Source organism: Fundulus heteroclitus, chromosome 18 (genome assembly GCF_011125445.2).
Source record: "Fundulus heteroclitus isolate FHET01 chromosome 18, MU-UCD_Fhet_4.1, whole genome shotgun sequence".
In the NCBI taxonomy this organism is placed as follows: domain Eukaryota; kingdom Metazoa; phylum Chordata; class Actinopteri; order Cyprinodontiformes; family Fundulidae; genus Fundulus; species Fundulus heteroclitus.
In genome coordinates, this window is record NC_046378.1 from 32638342 (window position 1) to 32663946 (window position 25605).

The 25605-nt window shown below is 38.7% G+C and overlaps 1 protein-coding gene and 1 long non-coding RNA gene across 2 annotated transcripts in view; one reads left to right on the forward strand and one right to left on the reverse strand.

Annotated features, from left to right (window-relative positions):
- Positions 1-20867: 20867 nt before the first annotated feature.
- LOC110368011 lies at positions 20868-25462 on the reverse strand. Its single transcript, XR_002427854.2, has 2 exons — positions 25094-25462; positions 20868-21528 (listed from the first exon to the last, which is right to left on the reverse strand). It is a non-coding gene; the product is annotated as an uncharacterized LOC110368011 (long non-coding RNA).
- Positions 24820-25605, forward strand: part of gbe1b (glucan (1,4-alpha-), branching enzyme 1b) — a 180101-nt gene continuing 179315 nt past the window's right edge. Inside the window, exon 1 of the mRNA XM_036149447.1 lies at positions 24820-25006. Within this exon, the coding sequence (XP_036005340.1) occupies positions 24909-25006 (98 nt within the window). The 5' untranslated portion in view covers positions 24820-24908. The remainder of the gene's footprint in view (positions 25007-25605) is intronic.

The following is a 25605-nucleotide window of genomic DNA, read 5'->3' on the forward strand; positions in this document are numbered from 1 at the left end:
CCCCCACCTTCAGCTAATAAAAGCACACTATTTAAGATTAGAATATTGCATCAGACCAATTAAAAAAAAACAATGTTTAATATCAGCTTAAAGGTTGTACTTTTCAAAAAGTACTTTTAATCTGACAAACAATCTTCTTAGAAATGCATATTCTAATTTATTGAATATGACTGTATATATGTATCTGTGTCCTAGCACCACACGTCAACTGGAGCAGTGGGGGCAGGATCGTCATAGCAGGAGCATCTGTGTTTATTTCCTTTTTTAGTCTTTAAAATACCAGAATTTGTGCTCAACTTTATATTTAGTATATTTGATTACATAATCTTTAAACAACAGATCAGATGTTATGATCTGTTACTCAGTACTTAAGGAGCCTTTTTGCCAAATACTTTTTTACCCTTACTTGACTAACTTCTAGGCAGCTTTCCCTTTGTTGGCCCCTCTTGGGCATCCTTGCTAGGGGGGTTCTTCGGGCATCTGGGGTTCTGGTTTCCCTGGCATCTGCCTCGGTGCTCTGGGTCTTTGGCACCTCACAACAGCTATAGAGCATTTTTCATATGAATAAACCTTACATACACAAGCACACTCTCACAAACACCTACAGGTGCTTGGATTCAGGTACTTACAGATTCATTTTCTTTAGCTGTCACTTTATACATTTCCTATTAAATAAATTTCTAATAATATTTTTCAGTGATTGTATCAAGGTGTTGGTTGTTTGTACATGTAATACTTTATCATTTGGTTTTGCTGTTCTTTTTATATCACTCTTTGCAAGTGTAGAAGCAGACTCAGAGCACGTTAAATTGCTCTCTCCCTTTCCTCTCCTTTCTCTTTTACCTTTTCTCCCTTTTAGTGTTTTGTCTCATCTGTTTCTCTCCTTTTCCCCCCTGCTTTTACCTTTCCGTTTCAGTGTCCATTGAACATGAAATAGTCCCAGCATAAAATCTATTGAAGCTTCACTATGGCACCATGGCGAAAGCAGTAAGGCTCCAGTTGTGAAAGTAAAATCTGTTGGGCTCTTTTTGGCATTAAGACAACAATTCTTAATGCCACATAGACAGACAGGACACAAATAATAATAATAATAATAATAATAATAATAATAATAATAATAATAAACAGTGGTAAAAGTGCCAAGATTTATTCGACTTGTTCCAATATATATCTCATATCTAAGGGCAATTTGGAGAAACCAATTAAACTCACTGTGCAATAAATACATAAAAGAAAATAAAGAAAATATTAACTGCATCTCTCTGATTGCAGCTTATCTGAAGCTAAAAATTCTTCAGGTGCTGAAAAATATTACAAATTTTAAACTCTTATACAATTATCTCATGGGGAATGAAACAGGAAGGTGAGTCTGGCTTTACAGCAGCCAAATCTCCTGCTTCTCCCACAATCAATTAGATCTGTGAAATCCATTTCTCTTTGCATGTTTGCTCTTGTTTGCAATAATTACAACCTCCACCCCAAACAGGCATGATAAACACCTCCTGATTTGGAAGTGTTTGTTCAGATCGGTGGGACCTGCTGCTTGTCTTGCTGTTTATAAACCGTGGAAATCTACGGGGATTACACAGGCTTGTCACCATCTGTGGCATTACTCCAAAACAGGTCTGCAATGAGAAGGCAGAGGCAGACTGACATATAATGAGCTGCTCTCACCTCATCTGCACAATGATGTCATCAGCATTATGCACTGTTAGCACATCTGTACAGACAAATGCATAGCAAAAAGTATCCCTATATGTACTTATTTTTGAAGATATATGACTTATTCCTATGTAGAGAGACAGGATGTTATGAAAAAACAAACCAAATGTTTCAAAACTCTGTTGTCTTTTTTTTTATCAAAACCAGTTGTTCTGTTGAAGCAACTGTCACCCAGAGGGCTTTTAAATTTAAGATGAAAATCTTTTGTTATGATCTCCAAGAGATGCTTTTTGAAGTCAAGAAAAACAACTTCGCTGCCTTCTGATTGACAGCTGAATTCGATCAGAGTCCGTAAGATTGTCAAATACTGTTGCCGCATCTGACAGTGACAGCGTCTGACAATGACTTCAGTGGTGAAATTTTTAAATGTGACAATAATATAATGTCAAAGCTCTTCAAAGTTAACCAATAGAATTTGTGTATAGCTTATATGCCCGAATGTACACTGACTAACTGGGATGGAGATGCAATCTAGATGCCACTGCAGAATTAGTACAGCAATGTGAGTGAATGCATGTATGTGATTAATTCTCGTTAAACTTTTTTGAGTACTAATATGCTGGAAGCAATAGAACAAAAGCAAGCTTAGCAAAATAAATGATTTTATTCAGCCTTTACAATAAAGTAATACTGAGTGTAAAGATGTTGCCATATGAGATACAATAGCGTTTATCAACACTCAAATATTCTGATGGGAGGAATACATTTAGTAATGTCCTACTTAGAACTTGGACCAGTTTATTAGGAGTTTTTTCCTCAGAGATTTTTTAGGTTACAATACCTGAACGCCACGTTTGTTGTCTTTCCCATTTTTAGGAGTGACTAAGAGAAATTAGCCTTTTTACCATGTTTATATCCTCTGGAAACAGGGAAGATATAGAATACTAATTAACAGTTCTGAGATGCTGACTGTGTTGTAATGCATAAACTTAGATCATGGTTCAAGTACAGTTCAGGTACAGTTATTTCTTAAAGTACTCAGATAAAATTTGGGATTTTTCTTGATCTTTTTATTTTCGGGATATTTTTCAAGGATATGTTTTCTATTACCCCGCCTCTCGCCCAGTGAACGCTGGAGATAGGCACCAGCAACCCCCGCGACCCCATGACGGATTAAGCGGATCAGGAAATGGATGGATGGATGGATGTTTGCTATTTGTTACATATAATTGTAATATCCACAGTACTGTGAGCAGATTTGTGTGAGGGTGTGTGTGCTTCACCTCTTTTGATTGCATGGTGTGACCAGCAGGTGATTCCTAGCAGCTGAAGCTCATCAAGTCCAATCAGAGAAACCTTAAAGAGAAACGGGTTCCCTGAGGCAGATGCCAGATTGTTCTTACTTATAGAGTGGTAATCAGGCTTCCTATTGTTACTTGTGTCATCTTATGTCCCTTCACTCACCACCTTGTTGTCCTCTTTGCAGAAACCCAAACCCCAAAGGTCCATGCTGGATCTCAATCTGATGCCTCGTTCTCGTCAGAGTTTATTGCCGTACTCCCTGCAATATTCTATCCCCTAATCTGTGCGCCGCTGATCTGGCTGCCCTGATTCATTGTCTATATTCCTCTATAACTCCGCCATAACCACTCACCTGCCTGTCCACCCTCCAACACTCCACTGTCAACTCCATCTTGTCCTGGAACAAAGAACAAAGAAATCCTTAACCAACACCAACTTGGCAATTTCAGCCCCTGTGGGTATACTCACCCGCTCCTTTGAGGAACAGATGGAGTTAATCAGATGATTATGGGACACATGTGAAAGCAATGATGGTTTAGAGCTGAGGGAGACGGAGAATGATAGACAAGGTGGGCAGGGAGGAAATAGAAATCTAACAGAAACAAGATACCATAGGAACAGAACAGAATCTATAAACTAATAAAAACAAACACTAAAGGGTGACAAACAAACTGAAGGACGCACGATCCCAGGAACATAAAGGGGAGTGGTGGCCTAGTGGTTAGAGCACAGAGCTTCGGTCCCAGAGGTTCAATTCCCACAAGCTTCCATTCTGGGTCCCTGAGCAAGACCCTTAACCCCCAATAGCTCCCCAGGCGCCGCACAGTGGCAGCCCACTGCTCCCCAAGGGGATGGGTTAAGATGCAGAAGTGAATTTCTCCATTGTGAGATCAATAAAGTTCAATTAAAAATTAAAGGTTAAGTCAAACAGTCCGATTCTTGGGGGCTGTGACACCCACATGTCCAATCAAAATCTCCATTTTCAAAACACCTTTTTGAAATAAAAAAAAAAAACTCTTGACCTAAATTCTATAGCATGAATTCCTTTTGTACAAGGACAGCTGGAAAAAGTATTAATAAGTTAAGTGAATGCATCAAATCTAGGATGGTACTATATTGTTTTTGTCTTTGTTTATAATAATGAGTGTGATGTTAGATAAAAATTAAAGCCTCAAATTATATTCATTACCACTTCTTTGTTGTTGAGTTCAAAGACAAATAATTGGTTAGGTTGATAAGTTCTACAAAATGTAAAACAACCTCTAAATAAAAATAAATCACAAACTGAACAGTCTATATCCCCTTTGAACCAACATTACTGTATTGCAGTTGTTTTGTATGTTTTTTTTTTTTTGTTTTTTTTTAATGTTCAAGGTCAGGAATAAACTTTAAGCAAAGGAAAAGTGGCTATGAAGATGTGAAAGTCAAAGTTAAAACAAATAAATAAAATAAAGATAATCTGAAGATGAATAAAACCTGATAATATAGAGTAAATATGAATAATTTTGAATATAAATGCTTGTTTTATTTTAGCAATTTGATTGAAAAAGATAAAACTCACATACTGTGAGTGTTTCTGTAATGTGTGATGATTGTGGTATGTTTTAAGGCAAGCTTCTGACCCACACACAGGAAATCACCAGGAGACAGTAAAAGTTCTAACTGTTTTTTATAATACAGGAGTTTGTGAACTTCTGCTCCAGGAGGGTTTTCCTTACAGCAGAGGAAGGATTCACCGTGAAAGAGGACTTGTCTCAGGTATGTGGTTCTGTGCTAAGGTGGTGCGGGGTTGTTCTTACCTTTCACCAGCAGGGTGCGGCAGGTTGACGCCAGCCGCAGGTATTTTCCATCCATGCCAATTAGGAGGAGCATTTATGGCGGCTGGAGTTGGATGGAATGTGTCGAAGCGTTAGCTTACCCAAAGCAGTACCTGACCAGATCCTAGCTCCAAATAACTCCATGGTTCCTTTTTCTCCTCAGCTAATCCTTCTTGTCCTTCTCTCAGGTACACCCTCAATTAAGTCTGGCTTCACCGTGATACCATCAGAAGATCATCCTCTTCACAAGTTTGTTCTGAGTCCCAAGAGCCTTCCTGGCACTCCAGTTGACCATTGCTCCTCTGCCCCCGCTGGCGCCCAACCACCAACAGGCCTGCCCACCCTCCAACACTGAAGATCCAACCAGCTCCAAACCACACCTCTATCCAAACCACCACCAGCAATTGCTACCTACCCCATCACCTGCGGCTCCCCACTTATCACCCTTCCAATAAGTCAGCGTCTGACACACCACCTTATGACCCTGCTTGTTGTGGTGCTGAACTATATTTTTCACTTCCCCACAATTTGCGAACAAAGCCCTTCCTGTCAGCCAGTTCCTCAGTTCCACCTTTCTATCTCTCCAGTTATTGGAGGTCTATTCCCAACACCTGGACCACCATCTTGCCCAGCTTCTTCTCCTGCTGTTGTAACCGTGCCCACTCCCCCTGCTGGCCAAGAGTCTGTGTCTCCTACCCCAGAGCCATTCTCCGGAGATCTGGAGAAATGTCATACATCTGGATTTATTTACATACTGGGACAAAATAAGAGACATATTGGAAATGTTGTGGGAAATGTATTTGTTGAGTCAGCACTGTGCTGCATATATACTACATATTAAATAGGTAGTAAATGAAAAATGCCTCACTGATATTACCAAAAACCTCACTGCGGTCTAATTGCATAATGATCCAACATTCTGAGTTATACACTTTTAAAGAAACAAGGTCAACTATTGCAGCCAAGACTTGTTCTTAAAATGTTCTTTGAGTTTTAAGATAAGCTGATGTCTTTCCATATAAAAGACACTGAAATGGCAAATCAGTGCCAACAGAATAATACTTTACTTTGAAAATAAGGGTTTGAATGTAACTGAAACTAAAGAGCACATCCTTTGCAACAAAAATTACTAGATAATGGTTTAATTAAACCTATGCCAATATGTGGAAATCATGAACTGAAGAAATCTCTGGTCAGGAACCCAAATCTGAAATTTTGTAGGTTTGATTGACCAAATAATGAGCCCTTAGTGCTACAGCAGTAAAGGTTAACTACAAGGTTTGTTTCTCAATGTAATGCAAAAATTATGACAAGTATTTCATTATGAGGCAAAAAGTGGTTTAATAATCATCCATTCATGTTCTTCTCTTGCTCTCACACTTTAAAGACCTCCTTGTGAGTTCTGAGCCTACGTTTGAAATTTGTTCAGCTGCTTTGAAAGAGGTCCATTACAAAGACTCATATATGATTATCTCCACAAGTCTTAACTTTGCAGTTTGCACAGGGTGAATCATTTGTCATTCTCTTTTTTTACACTCAGAATCACTGAACGTTGCCAAGGCCAACCACTTAAAATTTCTATGGAATGTTTGGCCTCCAGGTCTGCAGACAGTGAGTTTAATAATATACAGTGACTGTGTTTTGAATTTTTGACTTTTTAAATCAGGAAAATAAGTGGCACAAAAAGGGATGAAAATTACCTCGGTAATTCTCCTTTTGGTTTTTGTGTGCTTCATTTTTAAAGGTAAGAACGTTTTTGCAAGTGTGCTACCATATCGAAAACTAACAGTAAAATTGGTTTGTGAATTTAGGAGTAAAATAAAGCAAAATAATGTACAAAGACTTTTTTTTGGTGATTCAATATTGTTAAATAGCAAATGAGAAGAAGTTATACCAGTCCTTGTCATACTCTTAAGATATTGCTCTGTTTGTCTTGCAGTTCCCAGATTTGTGGTAGCCTACTTAACATGTCCATGGACTGTAGATATAAAATGTGTAATTTGCATGGATCAATTTTTGGACATTATTTTTGTGTATGTATTTTTTGTTGTACAGTAGCATCCTCCCTACTTACTGGCACATCTGTTAAATATGTGTAAAATGCATTAGAATAAAAGATTTGTTACGGTAGTACAATCTCACAATGAAAACCTGACCTTTTTTGGAGTGCTTTTGTTTATTTTACATATTTATCCATGAATATAGTAGGAAACCCAAAGAATGACACATTTACAAAAGAATAAACAGCCTACTCTACTGAATAAAACGGTTATTTTCTAAAGTAATGAATAAACAAGCTTTACAAATTACACAGACTTCATCTGACTTTAATGGCACATTGCAGGAAAAGATCTCCACTTAATCTAATACTACTTGGGAAAGGGAAGAGAGAAGGGGGAGAAGATGTTTTGAGGTTATCTTTTCTACATGTTGATGATCAGATGAGTAACACAGAATTTTAACCTGTAAAGTATTTAAAACTCCGCAACCTGAGGCTAACAAGGCTACAAATGGTAATATTTTACTGTTTTCTTTTTCATTAATTAACTGATTAATTTGATCTTCATTGTAAATCTCAATGACACATTAGGTTTGATGGTCAGATAGGACATCTTAAGTAAAGCTCAGGGCAACAGGATCAGTTCCCTTATTTAGGAAAACATGTTGGTAACTGAAATATTCCTTTCATCCAAACTGCAGTACAAGCTAGATTTATGGTGTCCACTACCGGCACCATCTCCAATCTAATGTAATCGGGTTTTAGCATTAAGGTTTTCCGTCATTGTTTGCAACAATGAATACGTGTGAGTGTGTACGTTTTAGACCAGGGGTCTAACTGCAGCAAGAGGTGGGTAGTAACTAGTTACGTTTACTCAGTAACATTTACTTGAGTAACTTTAAGAACAAAATATACTTTTAGGCAGTGTTGTATAAAGTACTGAAATCTGGGAGTCAAGTAAAAGTATGGGTACCTCTCCAAAATATGACTTTGGTAAAAGTCCAAGTCACTGACTAAAATGTTACTTGAGTAAAAGTCTTAAAGTATCTGAAATGTCTTGTACTTAAGTAGGAAAATTGCTGTAAAAATAGATGTACTCAAGTAATGTAATGAAAAGTATAAGTAAAAAGTAAAACAAAGCAAATGCAGTTTGAATTACATTTTTTAGATGTTGGTAAACTTTGAAAGTCAAATTTACTTGAAATAATATAAACAACCAAGTGCAGTAGAAATTTAGACCAAGTTTAGACAGAAAATACAACCTTTTTGTAAGCTTTCAGTTTTCCTTCTTCAAGTAAGATCAGTGCTATGTACTTTAAAATTGTACACAACCAAGTGCAGGCAAAGGGGGTGTATACTAAGAACATGGTTAAGTAATAAAGTGATAGTTAACCTACAGGAAGTGGTAAACTTGCTAATAGATACACCTGAGGTTGCAGGTATCATTTAGTTAAGAAAATTAGGACTCTCTGCTATTAGATGCTTTACCTATACCACAAGGTTAATTTAATCTGCTTTACTACTGAACCAGCTTCTTATCCTGTTGGTGGTGATGAACAAACCCAGGCAAGTCCCGACTTTGTCGCAGTCAATCAGTAGGTGGGGTCAAAACACTTGCGTGCGTGAGTCTCTCTCTCTCTTTTTGTAAAGAGTAACTAAACCAAACATTAAAAATGTATTGGAGTAAAAGTATACAATTAAGTTAAAAAATATAGTGAAGTAAAAGTAAAAGTTATCAAAAAATGTTGTACTCGAGAAAAGTATAAAGTACTCCAAAATATACTTAAGTACAGTAATGGAGTATTTTTACTTCATTACTATACAACACTGCTTTTAGGAGTAGTTTTACTGCACTGTACTTTTTACTTTTAATCAAGTCATATTATTGACCAAGTATTGCTACTCTTACTTGAGTAAAATTTCTGGCTACTTTACCTGCTGCAAGTAACTTCATGAATAAAGAACTGACTTGTTTTAACCAAAAATGCACTAGAGAGACAAAAAACTGGACTTTATGTTAAATTGAGACTTCTTATTTGCACATGAGCTTTGTTATTTTAATGTTATTTTCTGTCTGGTGAGCACATTGAGCCATTTGGAGGTCAAATAAACGTACAGTAAATAGATATTGTCACTGGAAGTACATTGCACTGTATAACATACTGTATATGCATTAACTGCTGTAAGTATTGCTTTCAATGTTAATGTTTGAAAAAAAAAGATTTAGGAAATTGTTTCTTCTGCCTGAATTTATTTTGGAATGATGTTATTCTTTGTATAGTTTTTCATTTTTGTTTTTAAAATTCCAGAATTTGCACAAAACTTCATATTTTATTCTGTCCGATTTCATAATCTTTAAATATTAAATCATCAGCTGGTATGATTAGTTACTGAATACTTGAGTAGCTTTCTCACTGAATCCTTTTTTTAATCTTACTTGAGTAATTTTGTGACTGACAACTTTTTTTTTTACCTTTACTTGAGTAAAAACATGTTGAAATAGTTCTACTCTTTCTTGAGTACAGTTTTGGGCTGCTGAACCCACCTCTGCCTGTAGCCCCTTTTCACATTGAAGAAATTCACTTACCGCAAACATTGTGTTGATCCATAGGTTGACTTCAAACACTATTTTATGCGGAATTAATTACACTTTAAGAAGGAAGTTTTAATCTTACATGGCGCTGTCCAAGCCGGTAATATCCACTGCAGGTACAACACTCAAGTCTTCCCTGAAATTGAAAGACTAGTGTGATTATTTTTTTCTAACCCTTTTTAGTGTCCTTGTTTCTGTTTAAAAAAAAAAAAAAAAAAAAGATTCGTGACTTCCCCTTGCTGAGCTCGAGTTGAAATTCGTCCCTTTTCACCCCCTTCCTTTTGACGATGTCCCCAGAGCCCCTTCTGCTTGATTTAAACCATTTGGCCCTTTTATATTGTGAGGTCAGGTGTTAACAATTCACTTCTTCTCAGGGGGCTGACGAGTCTAAAATTCATAAACGGGTTTTGCCAAAAAAAAAAAAAAAAAAAAAGAGAAAAAAAAATGAATCCAACAATGAGTTCTGCTTACTTCTGTGTGCCCTCAACCCGTATCAGTGAGTTTGACGTCAATGGAGACCACTTACTGGGACAATATTTCCTTTTTTTTTTAGTAGCCGCACTCACAATTTTGAGTTATTCAGATTAGTGTTTGCATATGACAGCATGATGTATAATTTGGAACGTTTAAACTCCTCAAAGTAATGCTTCACAGAATCAAAAATTATTGTCAGCGTGTGCTTTTTGTTCTGCCTGACACACCAGTATCTCTTTTGCCCTCTGTAAATGTCTCTCATTAAAGATCTCCATCCTCATGTCAGTCTCTTGTCCTTTCTGAGATCCCAGCTACGCCATGCTTGAAATTGAAGACTGGAGTGAATCTTATCGCCTCTCATTAGCTTCATTTCCATTCTCTCTGGTTCCATTTATTGCTCTGTGTTAACCTTCTCACTTGGTGGCATTCATTGAGGACTGCTGTCCACCTTTCAAAGAAACTGTGGAGATTGCAGTCTTTCAGCACACTAATGGCTGACATCTGATTTTATTACCAGCAAATGGAGACCAACATCAAAGTCACACGGCGCTATACAAAGTGCTTGTATTGCATGTCATTAAATTTTCCCCATTTTGTAACATTAAACCCACAAATTTTGATGTGGTGTTTTTTTTAGGGGAATTTTAGTTGACCATCACATTGTGCAAAATAGTTGCACAATGTGGAACCATTGTGCGATGGGTTGGAAGATGACACAGGTATATTAAAGGTAGAGCCTGTGATTTTTCCTGAAGTTTCCCCAAGTCCCTTTTTGAATAACTGTACATGCGCAAGACCGTCATCTTACCTCGCTCTTCCACTCCTCAGGGGGATCACGTGAAGAAAATCTCCAAAACCACTCTGGTCTTATTTCTTTCTGCTGAGGCCTTCCTCTTCTTCTCATAAACTTGTTTGCGATTTGCTTCTTGTGACTCTCAGCCATGTACAAAGTACACGGCTAACCGCTAAGCTAACCAGATACGTAAACACTAGAAGTGTGCATGCGCAGCCAGCAAGCAGAAACTAACAAGCAACATGCACGCACACTGGTGTTACGTGAGCGTGTCATAATGTTTGGCATGTGGGACAACCAATAGATAAGTTGATACACCCGGAACTTGAGGGACAGAGGCATAGACATTATATACATAGACGCGTCATTGGGCGGGTTCTGCCTATGCTGCGATGCGTCAGAGCGTCCGCCATCTTAAACGTGGCAGATACTCAGTCACTTAAACAGCATCAGAGGGACTTTAATCTCTGAATATACTTTGTATTCGTAGTGTTTTTGTTTTTGTAATATTACAAGTTTATTTTCGTATCCCTTTAGCTTCATTCTCCTAAATTTATTCTCCTAAAGAATAAAAATATTTAAAATAATCTAACCTGGCCCTATTACTCCAGGAGTGAAATAATTCTGCAAGCTGTGACTATTCTGGAAATGTTCCCTCTTAATTCTCATAATATGACGTTTTTCTCATAACATTATCACTTTTGTGTTTGTTTGTTTTTTTACTTTATTGATCTAGGAGTTTTTTTTCTCATATTATTAATTTTACCTCTTTAATACTCCCCCAGAAAGTCTGCTCCTAAAGGTTCACATGTGACACGGTTTTATGAAATAATGAAGACCACAATGTTTAGATTTAACAAATTGATCCTTATATTCATAACACATACACACACAAATATATATATATATATATAGCCTGTGTTGCCACTCTGCAGCTGTGTGTCCAGTTTTGCAACATGGTGCAGCCTTAGTTTATAGAAGGCAGATACAAGTAGTGAAATCAGCCAGAATACATTTCCATGCACCACAGGAATGAGGCATCTTTTCTGATTTACGTTCACTACAACAGAACTCAACTTTTTTCTGTCACATGGCGGTGACGTTGACGTGCGAACCTGCGCCCTATGACGCGTCTACGTATATGATGTCTGTGGACAGAGGGGGATGAGGGGAGGACCAACAACACAAACTTTCAGACTGAAGGGCAGGGATTTGTTAGAGTTTTTACAGACATGCAGCTCCCACAGTGATTGATTTTTTTTTTACCTCCTTTTTCTGAATACATAATGTATTAACTACTTTCAGGATGGAAAGACGATTTTATCCAGTATAACAAAAGGTGTTTCTGAACAGGATTAACAACTATAGCTTTAATGCTTTAAATACATTTATATTGTTATATAGTTTATCAATTGATCGGTCTCACATAATACTTATTAATTTATTTATCATTTGGCTAAGAATCCTTTTACCTTCATGGGGAATGATCAGTATCATCAACTAATGTATATATCAAAAATGTGTTTATATATGCTTTTTAAGATGGCACCATGAATGGCCGACTAGGTACTACTACTTTGTGTTTTTATGTGTATTTCCATTGTAATTTGCTGCTATACTACAGTCACTTTTACCAGACAGCATTTTCTAAAGACTGAGCAGTACTCTCCAGGAAGCTTGTCTCTGGTTTTCATCAATCCAGAAAGTTCCTCGCTGAAAGCCTGGCAGATTTCTGTGTGTTGTTTTGGAGACACAGAAGCGCGTAATGAGCAGGCACGGTTGTCCAGATCAGAGAGCGGGGACCGCGCACTCCTCTCCCGTTTACCCACCTGGAAAATGTCTGCTTCCTAGTGAACAATATGCACGAGCTGCTCCTTCTCAGCAGAAGAAACTCGGACTATTGTGGATCTGTCAGCTGCTGTTTCACCGATACCTGGCCCACTGAATGCATCCCGGACTGTGCACTTTTGATGCCGGGCTTACAGCAGTTTTGAGCAGTACAAAGATATTTTTGGGGGAAAGAGAGAAGGTGTAATCTGCTTTTATGTAAATGACGGTTGGTGTTCTGATGTCACAGTGTTACAGAAGACATGTGGTTCTCACTTGGAAGAATTTATGTAAAACAGCAAACTCTTTTACTCGGCGAGGGTCTTCTCTTCGTTTGTTCTGGATGGTGTTCACATCCACTACAAGCTTCCCCATCAGAAGCTGAAAAACATTCCGGCGAGCTGAAAACAGATGTGAAACAATACACCCTGACTACCTCGTACAAACTGTGTATTATTGTCTGACAGAAAAACTCAGGCAAAAATAACATCACTGCTGGATACTGTCTCCTGGTCCATGCAGGAAGCTGTTGCAGATCTGAGGAGCTCCTTCAGTGACAGACTGCTGCATCCTCGGTGCACACAAGTGCTTTATCTCAGGTCCTTCCTCCTTGCAGCAACTAGACATTATAACTATCACTGTTTCCACACTCCCTGTGGCTCTATGGTTCCCCAGGAGTGAATGCTGCTTGTCGGGACTTTGATGCAATCAACTGGTTTCCTTATATAGGACATTTTTGACCAATCTGTATAATCTGACCCAATCTGTATAATATGATTGAACTTGATTTTGTAAAGTGCCTTGAGATGACATGTTTCATGATTTGGCGCTATATAAATAAAATTGAATTGAATTGAATTGAATTGAATTGAATTGAATTGAATTGAATTAGAAAAAGTCTGTTGTACAAGTAACAATTGTCCAACTCAGTTGCACCTTCTTCTGAGTATGCTGAATCTGAGTATGCTATTTTTCAAAACTGTACCTTATTTTGTCTTATGCTGTAAATTTGACCCTACTATACAGTCTGTTATTTTTTATATTTGTTTTCAAATTTTTACCCTTGTGTGAATCTGCAAGCTTCCAATTCCTTGTCGCTTTGCTGCTGGTACAACTTAAGTTTCCCACCAAGGGACCATAAAGAATATTTCTATAGTATTCCACTCTTCTGAAATTCTTCAAAGTCGATATCTCATTAAACCAACAAATTAAATATTTAAAAAAAAAAAAACTATCATTGTAGCCATGAAAACAACCTTAGCATAAAACTCAAATCAAAAATCATTGTATGAAAGGGCATACTCATTTCAATGTGTGACATAATCACTAATAATAGCATTACTTTGCACTAACAAAGTGCAAAGTAATGCTAGAATGATTTAAACTATGTAATTTTTAATTACAAATAAAACAGGGTTTTTGTGCAAGACAGAGAAATTCTAGACACACTTTTACCAGACCTTAACGTCTCCTGCCATGCACGCACTGAATAATGAGTGCAGGGCTGGAGCGAATAATAATGCGCTACTTTGTTATCGTGTGTCACATAAAATCTCAATGAAATATATTAAGGTTTGTGCTTGTTGACAAATGAGTTAATGTTTATGGGGTATGTACTTTTTCGTACATACCTCACTGAAACCAGTGAAAAACTCTTTCATGTCATTCCACTATAAAAGGTTTGTTGCAGAAGAAAATAAGTTGTTACATGCATATTTTTTTTAGATTTTCATGCACTGTAAACATCAAACTAGTCGGAAACGTAATGAGGATTTAAGTAATACGTCCAACTGTTCCACAGCTTTTCAATTCAGAAGCAATTTGAGATACAGAGAATGAAAACTAATCATTCTGCCGGTTGTATGCAATTACGGAGCCACTTCCTTATGCTTATGTTTAGTTCGACTGATGTATTTTGTGTTGATACACATTCAGTGGCTTTTTTTTTAACAGCTCGCAAACAGAGGAGCTGACTCGACTCCTGCGTGACAGCTGGAGTCTGAAGATGTTGCGTGCTTGGAAAAGCTGCTCCCTGAATAAAATATTCAGCTGCACACATCTGGGATGGCAACTCACAGACATGCTTAAATTCTGCTCTTAGTACATATACAGTACTATACTCTTGACCTTAGAAAAAGAATAGTCAACATTTTTTAATGCAGTTCTGGGACTGGTAAAGTACTTGCAGTCCTTAGCAAAAACATTTGTATCTGTTGAGTTGTTTTGCATACGTGCCGTGTTACAACAGCAAACTTTTGTGTATTATAATGTGTTTGTAGGTGATATACCAACAAAAAGTAGTCCTTACCTATGAAACAAAGCAGAAATTTCAGTGCCTTGCTAACAGTTTGATTTAGATCTAAATGGGCCATAATGACACATAGATATGCTTTGATCTAAACCATTCCTCTGTAGGTCTGGAGGTAAGTCTAGTATTGCTGTCATGCTGGAAGGTGAAACCCTGCTTTAGTCTTTAAATATTTTTAAGCTTGTGATATAATTTCTTTTAAGATTAATTTTCCTTCAAGAGTATTTAGCTCCATTTATCTTCTCAACTTTGACCAATTTAAATGTCCCTGTTAAAAACAAGAGCATCCCCACAACAGGGGCGGTTCTAGACAGGGGCCAACAGGGGCCCATGCCCCTGTAGAAATGGTCCTGGCCCCTGTTATGGCCCCTGTACTAAAGACATGATATTAAATACACTTCTCATAATTATTTGCAATGGCAAAGAAACCATAACTGATTGGTCACTTTGACCAATATTATTATTATTATTTTTTACCTATACAGTTTTACTCTACTTAAAAAGAATTTAAAACTTATGATGTTTCATGTTTAGCTTTAGCTGTATTGAACTGGGGGCAAAGTTTTCAACTGCTAGATCAGGGCTCTGAAAACTGCAGTTCCAGAGCCACAAGTGGCTCACTTAATATTATTCCACAGTTAAATATTGCCATTTTATTGTTGTTTTTTTATGTTTTTGTTCTGTGCCCCTGTGAAAAAACACTGGCCCCACCTTGGCCCCCCTGGTAAATTTGGTCTAGAACCGCCACTGCCCCACAACATAATGTGGCCACAGGTTTTCACAGGTGGCTATGGTGCTTTCAGAGTGATGTGCAGCATGTCTGCTATGGCCATACAGGGCTTGTGGCAAATGGCAAACAAACCTATTTTGAATGTTTTTTTTATTTAATTTTCGTGAACTTTTAGTCTTCTTATTTATCCCTTTCATGTTTGTCATTTCAAAGAAAATTGCATTTTCTTGTCTACATCAAAGCATTATTACGTTGGCTTGGAAGCAGTTTTGAAAGCAGGAAATAATCTCAAGAATCACAAAGTTTCTTTTGTCACCGCGTGTTACCGTGGTGAAATGTTTTCAGGACATACCCGGAGTATGTGTGTCTTGACACACACACAACAAACAATATCTAATAAGCAATGGGTTACACAGTGAACAATACATACGTTTCTTTTTTGTTTTTTAAAGATGAGAGCTTGCAAGATAGCCTTTGTGGTCTGCTAGTGCTCACACCAAGTTCAGAAAGTCAGTCCCACCTAAACGCCATCCTTTGTGTTGGATGAATCAGTCACTTGAAGATTCTTTGATGATACATTCAAGCTTGTGCTGAATCTTTTTGCAGTGTTCTTAAACTTGGTATTCAGTACCACGCAATAAAACATTCCTGATAGTTAAGAGTGTGCAAGAGACTGTGCGTTCACAGTAGTGATATAGTAACATGTAAAGCCTGCAGTAAATACTGTGAAATATACTTAAACCTTAATATGCAGAACTGTGCAATGAAAACTGTGCAGTGAAACCTTCCTGATGGTTAAGAGTGTGCAAAAAATATGCATTCACAGTGGTGATGTTGTAACGTGTACAGACTCGGTCTTCTCAGCAAGGGTCGGTAGGCCTTACAGTTTTAGTGAATAAGCTATTTCTGATCCAGAAATGTTTGCCTGATGGGAGAGGAGCAAACCGCGCATTGCCTGGGTGGTTGAGATCCGTGGCGATGTGTCTGGCCCTTCTCTGGACTCATGTAGCATAAACCAATTCTCTGTGCTGTCCTTACCAGAGGAGCGTGTTTAGTCCTCCTGGACCTCCTGTAATCTATTATTACCTCCTTGGTCTTGCTCGTGTTCAGGATCAGGTTGTTCCTGGAGTACCACTGTGTCAGACAGTGGACTTCATCTCTGTAGTGGCACTCACCATTTTTCATCATCATCATCTTCACCACTGTGTTTGTGGGGTGGACAGCAGAACAGTCCTGGGTGAAGAGATCAGGGCTGAGGACACAACCCTGCGGCGTTCCAGTGTTGAGGATCAGTGGAGCAGATGTGCATTTCCCTATCCTCACCACCTGGGGCCTGTTGGTGAGGAAGTCACTTATCGAGGGGCAGAGAGGTGTGGATAATCCCATGTTGTGGAGCTTCAGAGCTAGCATGTCTGGGATCAGTGTTGGATGCTGAGCTGAAGTCCACAGATAACATCCTAGCACAGGTGATGGGATGCTGCAGGTGAGTCAAAGTTGAGTGCGGTGCTAACGAGACAGCGTCCTGTGGAGCGATTCTCCCCGTAGGCGAACTTCAGGCTGTCCAGGCCGGCAGGGATGGAGTCCTTGATGTGTTGCAGGAGGATTCTCTTGAAGCACTTTATAATGACGGGGGTCAGAGCGACAGGACAATAATCATAGAGGCACGTGATGGTTGTTTTTTTTGGGGACAGGCACGATGGTGGACGATTTCAGGCTAGCAGTAACCATGGAGAGCTGCAGGGAGAGGTTGAAGAAGTCCAAAAAAAAAAACTTGCTAGCTGCTAGGAACATAATTTAAGCATCTGACCTGACACCATGTCTGGACCTACAGCCGTGTTGGTGTTTACCTTCTTCTCTCACATGTAAGAAGCATTTTTTCTATAAATAGAATTACTGTCAATCGAGGATTTCCTTTGCTCACGTTTAGAAAAGGACACTTAAAATTTAACATGATAGAGTGTGGTTTGTTCTGTTAAGCATTTTTTTAAGCATAGAAAAATCAATGATTGCCATCTCAATTTCATTATTTTTTTTTGTCTGTTCTTTTGGCCGATATTTTCAGATATTATCCCTGCTGTTTTCCAAAAACAAATAATTGCTCAACTTTCCACTCTTTTAGAGTGAATTCATTTAAATACTTTATTAAAGCAAGTACTTTTTGGAAACATTTCTATCATTTATTGACATCCGCTGCTTAATCTTCTGGCAGCTATTACTTATTTGCCTTGAAGGGGTCTCATATTTGCTGAACACTCTGGAAAGTAATTCTCTCAGCTTGGGCGCACAATAATGCTTTCATAAATAATTACAGGTATTGAAGAACTAATTATATTTTCTTTATTACAAATGACACCAGTGTAGCCGGCTTGTGTACTCATGTCACTTTAGTTGAATGAGAAGGTGGATTGTGTCAGCTCCTATTAAGTCACACAGAAATGGCATTTTGGCTGTGTTTAGCATGTCTGATATGCCTCTCTCGCTGTTGCTGTGGATGTATAATTCGGTAACACAGAGTGGATGTGTTCTGAACCTACAAATCTGTTCCTACATGACATATTGGTTCTTTAGAACAGGTGAGTTAAACACCACACAGGGTTGTGAATGTTTTTTTTTGGAAAGCAATCGTTTTGTTGGTTTGAGGTCAGAGGAAATGGTGTCAAGACTTACTGGAACAACACACTGAGTTATTCCAGTCATGATGTTTCGATGTCTGCCTAATATTACCTCTGTCAGAGTCATAGGCATTGGATGTTTCAAAGTAATTCTGCAACCGCTTTCTGTAGCTCGTGTAGGCAGGAAATCAGCAAAGCATGAAACAGGACTAAATTTCATGTGAGATCTGTAGACAGCAGCTAAAATTAGGATACACATGTTTCTCTTGTCTTCTTTTATGCACCCCAATTTAATCTGGTGTTTGGTGTCTTTGTGGCAGCCAGCTGTGGGTATGTTATTTTATTTAAGTTGATCTTAGTCTGGAGTGCACAGGGGCCATTGTGGTTAACTGTGTTGCCTCACAACAAGAGGCTTGCAGGTTAAATCTAGGTTAAGCCCTGGTAGGATTGAACTGGAGTTGGACAGACGGATTGGGGCTTCATCCGCAGTAATAAGGACGCTGCTCCGGTCTGCTGTGGTGAAGAAAGAACCGAGCCTAAATGCAAAACTTTTGATTTGCCAGTCCGTCTACACTCTGACTCTCCCCTATTGTCATGAGATATGGATCATGACCGAAAGAAAGAGATTCTGGATACAAGAGGCCAAAACGGGCTTCCTCTGAAGGGTGGTTGTGCTCAGCCTTAGAGAGATACGTTGAGGAGCTCCGTCATCCTGGGTGAACTCAATAGTCCCGGTTCAACTGACTCGGCCCCACCCACTTGCAAATGTTTCAGGAGCAGTGTTTTTCTCCGGGCCAGCCCGGGTTTCTCCAGCCCTGCTCAAGAGCAGGGTCAAACCGAGCAGACTCAAGCAGAATTTTGAGTGATTGGCTGAGGGGCGGGGAGAAATAAATTGAAGCGGAGAGGGGAGACGAGGCTGTCTAAACTTGCTCCGAAGTTTGCCTCAAGGAGTTAAACTTTACAGCTTCATGAGATTTTTGCATCGGCCCTGATGGGAGCAACGGGACTACGTTTATTGCGCGAGAGATTTTTAACCGCAGTGAAATTATTTTTCTATATTGGATTTTGGCCCGAGAGGTCTTTGGTCAAAGGAGCGGTGACTTCCCGGCTGCTGTGTCAGCAGGGAAGAGCTTTCAGGCGTTCCGTTCAGCAGGCACCTCTGCAAAAGAAGCCCACTGCTCCCCCCAGCTGCTCTCAGTCTGAAAGGCAGATAGCTGCCTTCCATCGCATGAGGTGAATGGATGGACACTTCGGAGACAATACTTAACAGCTTTCAGTGTGTGTAAAATGAAAGAAAGCCAGGAAATCCATAGATCTGACACAGCATATATTTGAATTAAAGCTGAATTGTCCTTTTTCTTTTCTTCTTTTCATTCCTTCAGGCGTGGTTCATGGTTTGTAAATAGTATGATAATATTTGGTTTTGACCCACTGCATTCACATTAGTCCTTAATATTAACGTCGTCGCTCCTGTGTTTTCCCAGGAGATCCACAGAGAAAAAAACCTACTCATTTCCACCTCCCCCTCGGCCAATCGCTGAAAAGCAGTGCATTCAGTACAAACTCTGGGTTGACCCTGCTCTTGAGCAGGGCCAGAGAAACCCAGGCTGGCTCTGAAATACACTACTCCTGAAACACTCGCAAGCAGGCGGAGCTGAGTCGTGCACGGCCAAACCGAATCAGTGGAACTGGGACTATATATCTTCTCTGGCCTGGGAACGCCTTGGGAACCCCCAGAATATACCAATGGATGGATATTCAGTAAAATAGCAGTTTGTCCCACCAGTAATTAATGGCTTACGATATTATTAGGATTGTGTAGCTAATAACTTAGTCACCAATGACTTACTAGGCAATGCAGTGCTGAGGGTGGCAACAACCACATAAATCACATACGGGAAAAAGACAGTGATAGGGTGGGGCGATATGGCTCCTGTAAAATAACTATATTTAGCTGTCTAACTAAAATTGTGAAAAATCTTTCTATATCTCCACAGTATAGAATACGTTTTTTAATATCATAAATACTTCAAAATAATATTTTTTTCTTCAAAAATACACAATAAACTCTGTATTTATCGAATCAGAGAAATCCGTTCCTCTGCCAAAGCTTCCATTTATAAGTCAAATCAAGCTTGTAAAACATTTCAATCCAGCTAGACTTATTTCAAAACTTACTGAATTTAGTCACTGTTTGTTCTCCTGCCTCATAAACTCCGAGCTCTGATTGTCATTTAATGACTCTTGTTTCAGCTGCTTTCTGCGCTGCTCTCCCAGGACGCTGGGGGATATCTGTGCCCTAACCAAAATGTGCAAAATATCATAATATGACACAGCTGAAGCACCGTCTCTTTGATCACCAACGTCATAGTGAAAGATGAAAACATTTGTATTGTTAGGGAAAACCAAAATTTGATAGATGCTTGCAGAAAAATAGCCTGAAATGACTAAGGAATTATTGAAACATGGTAGCATGTCTCACAGTGGTGTGCTGACAAGATCACAGACTGTCGACCAGCCAGGTAGCTGAATTTCTTTGGGGACTCTGATCATTTTAAAACACCTTGATTGGGATCATGAACATATATCTTGGAGTTGATCAAGATATCCCTACCTATTAGTATAGTCATGAGTTGATGAAGGAATTTTTAATCCTAAAATACATTGTTGTACTGTTTTCTTTTTATTAATTTCTAAAGAACACACTAACTGTTGTAAACCTTTTGTGAAAAATAATAACCAACCAGTCTTAATATGTAGATTTTTATTAGCCCAAGATCCAACTGAAAACAGACGAGTCAAGAACAATTAGACATTGCTGTAAACAAGGACAATTTATAAAATGTACTGATTAAGTTTGAGGCTTTTGAAGACAGAAATATTTCTCATTTAAGAATTGTGGACTGTATTGTATGTAGAAAATGTACGGTTTTACATCTAAAACTAAAGGTTTAACAGAGAAATGTTTAATACAATGCAGTAACAAAATAACTAAAACTAAATAACGATAAAAATCCATCCGTTTCTTGCCACACCTCTTTGGGTTATGATCATGGTCGTCGTCCTTGGCTTCTGTGCCTACTCACATTTACTTGCAAACATTTGTTATTTAGCCGTGAATCAAAGAGACAGCATTTATTGGCACAACCTTCTGTGGCGGACAGCAACACCCTTGTTCCATCTATTACCAACAGATGGCTCTTTAGAATGACACTCACTTTGTGACCTTTAGCTGGGACGGTTTCATTTTGTGACAAGGACAACACTCCTCAGGAGCTGCTCTGCGTCTTCAGTCAGCATGCATATTTATCAGCCTCCTCCAAAAGGGATTTAATCTAAATTATTGCAAGGTTATCCGTCTTGGATTCAATAACTTTGTCATCTCCGTTCTGAAGAGGTTTGTGACTAAATCTGTTGAGGCAATAAAGAATATGATCAGAACAATTTGAACAGTCAGTCTTGGAAATGTGTGCCTAGAACAGAGATAGGAAGAAGGCCCGGCGGAGTGAGTGTTGAATATTTTAAGAACCAACATACGTTCAGCCCATTTGTTGGTGATATTCCGCAGTAAACATGCATATGTCAGCTCTGTGGTAGAGGTCACCTTATCTAAGTTACATGACGGTAAACCTTGACACTAAACAAACTTTGCTTAAAGTCAACTTTGAACAAGTCAATGTCTCCTGCTATTGATGAATAGTATCTGTTGCAAGGAATGGCTGAACACATCAAGGGAAATGTTCCCCTCATAAACCTCTCTGCAAAAGAAGCATTACATTGACTAAACTTAGAAGCAGACAGCATCACCATCTTAATAAAGAACGAGAAATTGTATTTGAAAGGTGAAAGTTGAAAAGACATCCTCTTTAAGATATCCACTGATGTCTAAATGTGGTTGAACGATGTCTAAGCAACCCTGAATTGCAAGTTTTTTTCTTAATAATAAATTTGCACAGGACATAAGAGTTAAAAAAAAAAAGTGGTTTGTGGTGTCTTTTGGGGCTAAATAAAGACAAACTAGGATTAAATACCCATGAAAAAAATGATTATCCAGTATCCATGAAGTACAGTGTTTACAGAAATGTTCACACATCACATAGACATTAATATATCCTCAGAATTTTTTTTTTGCAAAAATAATTTCAACACCAGAAGGAGATCCTATAATTGGGGAATTACAGGAATTAATTTGACACATGTAATTAAACAAAAAGGGTAAAGTGCCTCAACATGTAGTTTGTTTGGAAACTGCTTTGTAAATAACTCAAAGAAGACTTAAAGAAGAACATGCAGGGGAATTTGATTCAAATATTTAATTTCAATTCAATTCAATTTTATTTATATAGCACCTAATCATGAAACATGTCATCTCGAGGCACTGATCAATGTTGTCAAATAATTTCCTCGTTTGATCATTGATACACTTGTTTTTAAAACATGCATTCGTCAATTTTCAAACCCAAAAATTAGGCTTAGTGGAATTGATTTGACTAATTTATATAAATCTGCATATTAGATGAAGCAGAGGTCTAAACTATTGTTTCGTTGGGATTTACAGAAAACCCTAAATAGTCTTTGTACTCCATTTACCCCCAAAAGTAGCCATCAAATCACATTTCTCTGATGTAAGTGTCCAAATCTCTTTGCTAATAATCCCCATAGGTTTTCACAAAACTTTTACCTTGAAGAAAATGTGATTTAATTTAAGTTGTTCTTTGTCCCAGTTGTCAACATGGTTCCCTTACAGCAAGAGGCTCTTGGGTTTAAACCTCAGTCTGGGGTATTTCTACATTGAGTTTGCTCTTAAGGTATGCTCTCCCTGTGGATACAAGGTTTCTATAGGTTTTATATATATATATATATATATATATATATATATATATATATATATATATATATATATATATATATATATATATATACATTAGTTTCCAACAAAGTGACATATTCTAATTATTTATTTTCGTTAATTTAGATGATTAGGGATTATAGTTAAACACAAAAATCTGTTCATCGTGATATTTGAATATTACAAGACCGACAAAAAAGGATTTTAAGAACAGAAATTTCAGAGCACTGATGTTTGTCCATGTATTGCAGCCTACAGTATGGAGACAATCAGCATTTGGTACTGCCAACATGTGCAGGAAGCCTAAACTTCTTTAATAGCAGCCTTTAGCTTGGACAGTATGAATTGTTGGATATGATGTCTCATCTTCCTCATGACTATAGATACTATACTATAGATTCTCTATGGTTTTTAGCCACGCCAACTTTTGCTCAATCCAGCACTGTGATACTATGGCCATTAAACCAAGTATTAGTACATTCAGCAGTGTGGGCAAACGCCAAGTCCTGCTGGAAAATGGTTTTATCATGTCCATAAGACTGTCAGCAGAGGTACACATGACATTCTCTGAAATGTCCTCTTCAGAAACCTGCGTTGAATGCGGACTGGACAAAAACGAGATGAGATGACATGGCTCTGTGTCTCTTGGAAATTGATTTCTATATATAAAAATGCTAAATTTAATTTCATCTGATAAGAGAGATGTGGGGTGGTGGCAAGGCAGGCTAGCACTCAGAACAGCTGCTGTTGTTTTGATTCCTGGGACAATTTGCTGCATGTCTTCTGCTTCTTTTTCTGCCTTCTTTCCTGACTACAAAACCGTCAAATGAAATCGGACTTTGGAGCATTAAGAAACAGTCCCGTCTTGTTTCTCCTTGGCTCAGATGAAACACTTCTTAATTTGTCCTCTGTCCTTGAGTGGCTTAATGGAAGGAATGTTACAGTTGTAGAGCAGGTCCTGGGTATGCTTGTATGTGTTGGCACTTGAAGGACAGACTCTAGCCACTGTCAGAACCTGGAGAACCTCCTTCAAACTTTTGAATAGGCTGTGCGTCACAGACCTCTCGGAGCAGTTGCACGTGCCCCTTCTTTCTTCCACTCAACTTTCCAATACTATGCCCGAACACAGCATAGTATTCTCTCCTTGTAGAGAATGCCCTTGACTGTCAGCTGGACAACAGCTAAGTTAGTAGTCTTCCCCGTGGTTTTGCAGCTAATACATAACATTTTATTAAAACGTTTTTATTTTTTTTAGTTTGGGACTTAATTTGGGGCTTTACACTAGTAAATGTTAGTTAATTTAATATTAAATATTTCATATTTATTTTTATTAAATAAATGCTTGAAATATATAATTATGTGTTAAATAGATCTATGTGATTCATGAGTTTCGCATTTTGAAATAAATTATTGAATGGGATAATGCTATTCTGATTTATTGAGATGCACATGTAAAAAATTATTAGTTCTACTAATTTTTCCACTATTCTAAATGTTGTCATTGTGTGTGTGTGTATATATATATATATATATATATATTATAACAACATGTAATAATGTTTGACTATTAAGGATGTTATAGTTATCTGCAGCAGCTGGATGTTTAACTTTGGATTGCAAAAAAAAAAAAAAAAAAAATTGAGCAAAGTCATTGGATGTGAGTCAGTAAATCGACTTATATTCCTTTGGAGCGAATCCTTAAAGCTGCAGAGCGGCACAGCAGAAGCAGGGTCAGCTGTCAGGCTCCTGGCCGGTCGTAAACTCAGCCTGGCGCGGTGGGACGGGCTTGACGGAGGAGCAGCGTGATTCGCTGCGGGCTCCGGGTACTAAAGCCCCGGACACGGCGCACACACACACCCACCCCTCCCCTCTCCGTCCCGTCCTGCAAGTGTCACTTCCAGAGCGGTCGGTGCTCGATTGGTTTCGTCTGGCTGCAGAAACCATGGCAGACCATGAGGATATTGTCTCTATACCTGAATTCAGCAACCTTCTCCAGACGGACCCTAGCCTCAAAAAGTACGAGGGTGACATCCGGAGAAGGTAAAGGCAACCGACTCACACTGCGGTTCCGTGCACAGCTCGTCAAACGTCAGTCCCCGCTAAAGCGAGGGGGAGAACCGCGCTCACCTTGCATCCGTGTCTTGAAACACACAAAAAACCCTCCGGCACTCAAAACCCGGTCGCTGCACAACAGAAATCCTCCTTCTGATGTCCAGCTTTGAATGAGAAGGAGCGCCGAGCTCCGTTCCCTTCCACATGCACAGTTGGCTAACCTTTTCAACCCTCCCCCTCTGCATCACCCCGCAGGCGTTCACATGATGTGCGCAGCTCATAAAAACAAGAACGAAACACGCTGGAAAGAACGCAGAAAGGCTTCATTTTGCGCGACAAGTTGCAGGAAAAACAAAACAAAACAAACGCAAGTCGTCTTGACTTCCTGCGTGTGACGGCTGGAGAGTCAGACGTGTTTGTAGTCAGGTGACGTGCTGAGGCGGTGCTTTGTGTTCAGGCTGCTTCCTGCGCGTGTGTCTGATGCTGTTGTTTTAGATGTGAACGAGAGGGGAAAATATATATCTAAATATAATTAGTGTGCAGAATTTGGGGCGTGCAGCTGCAGCAGCTTGTACTGTTGTGTCATC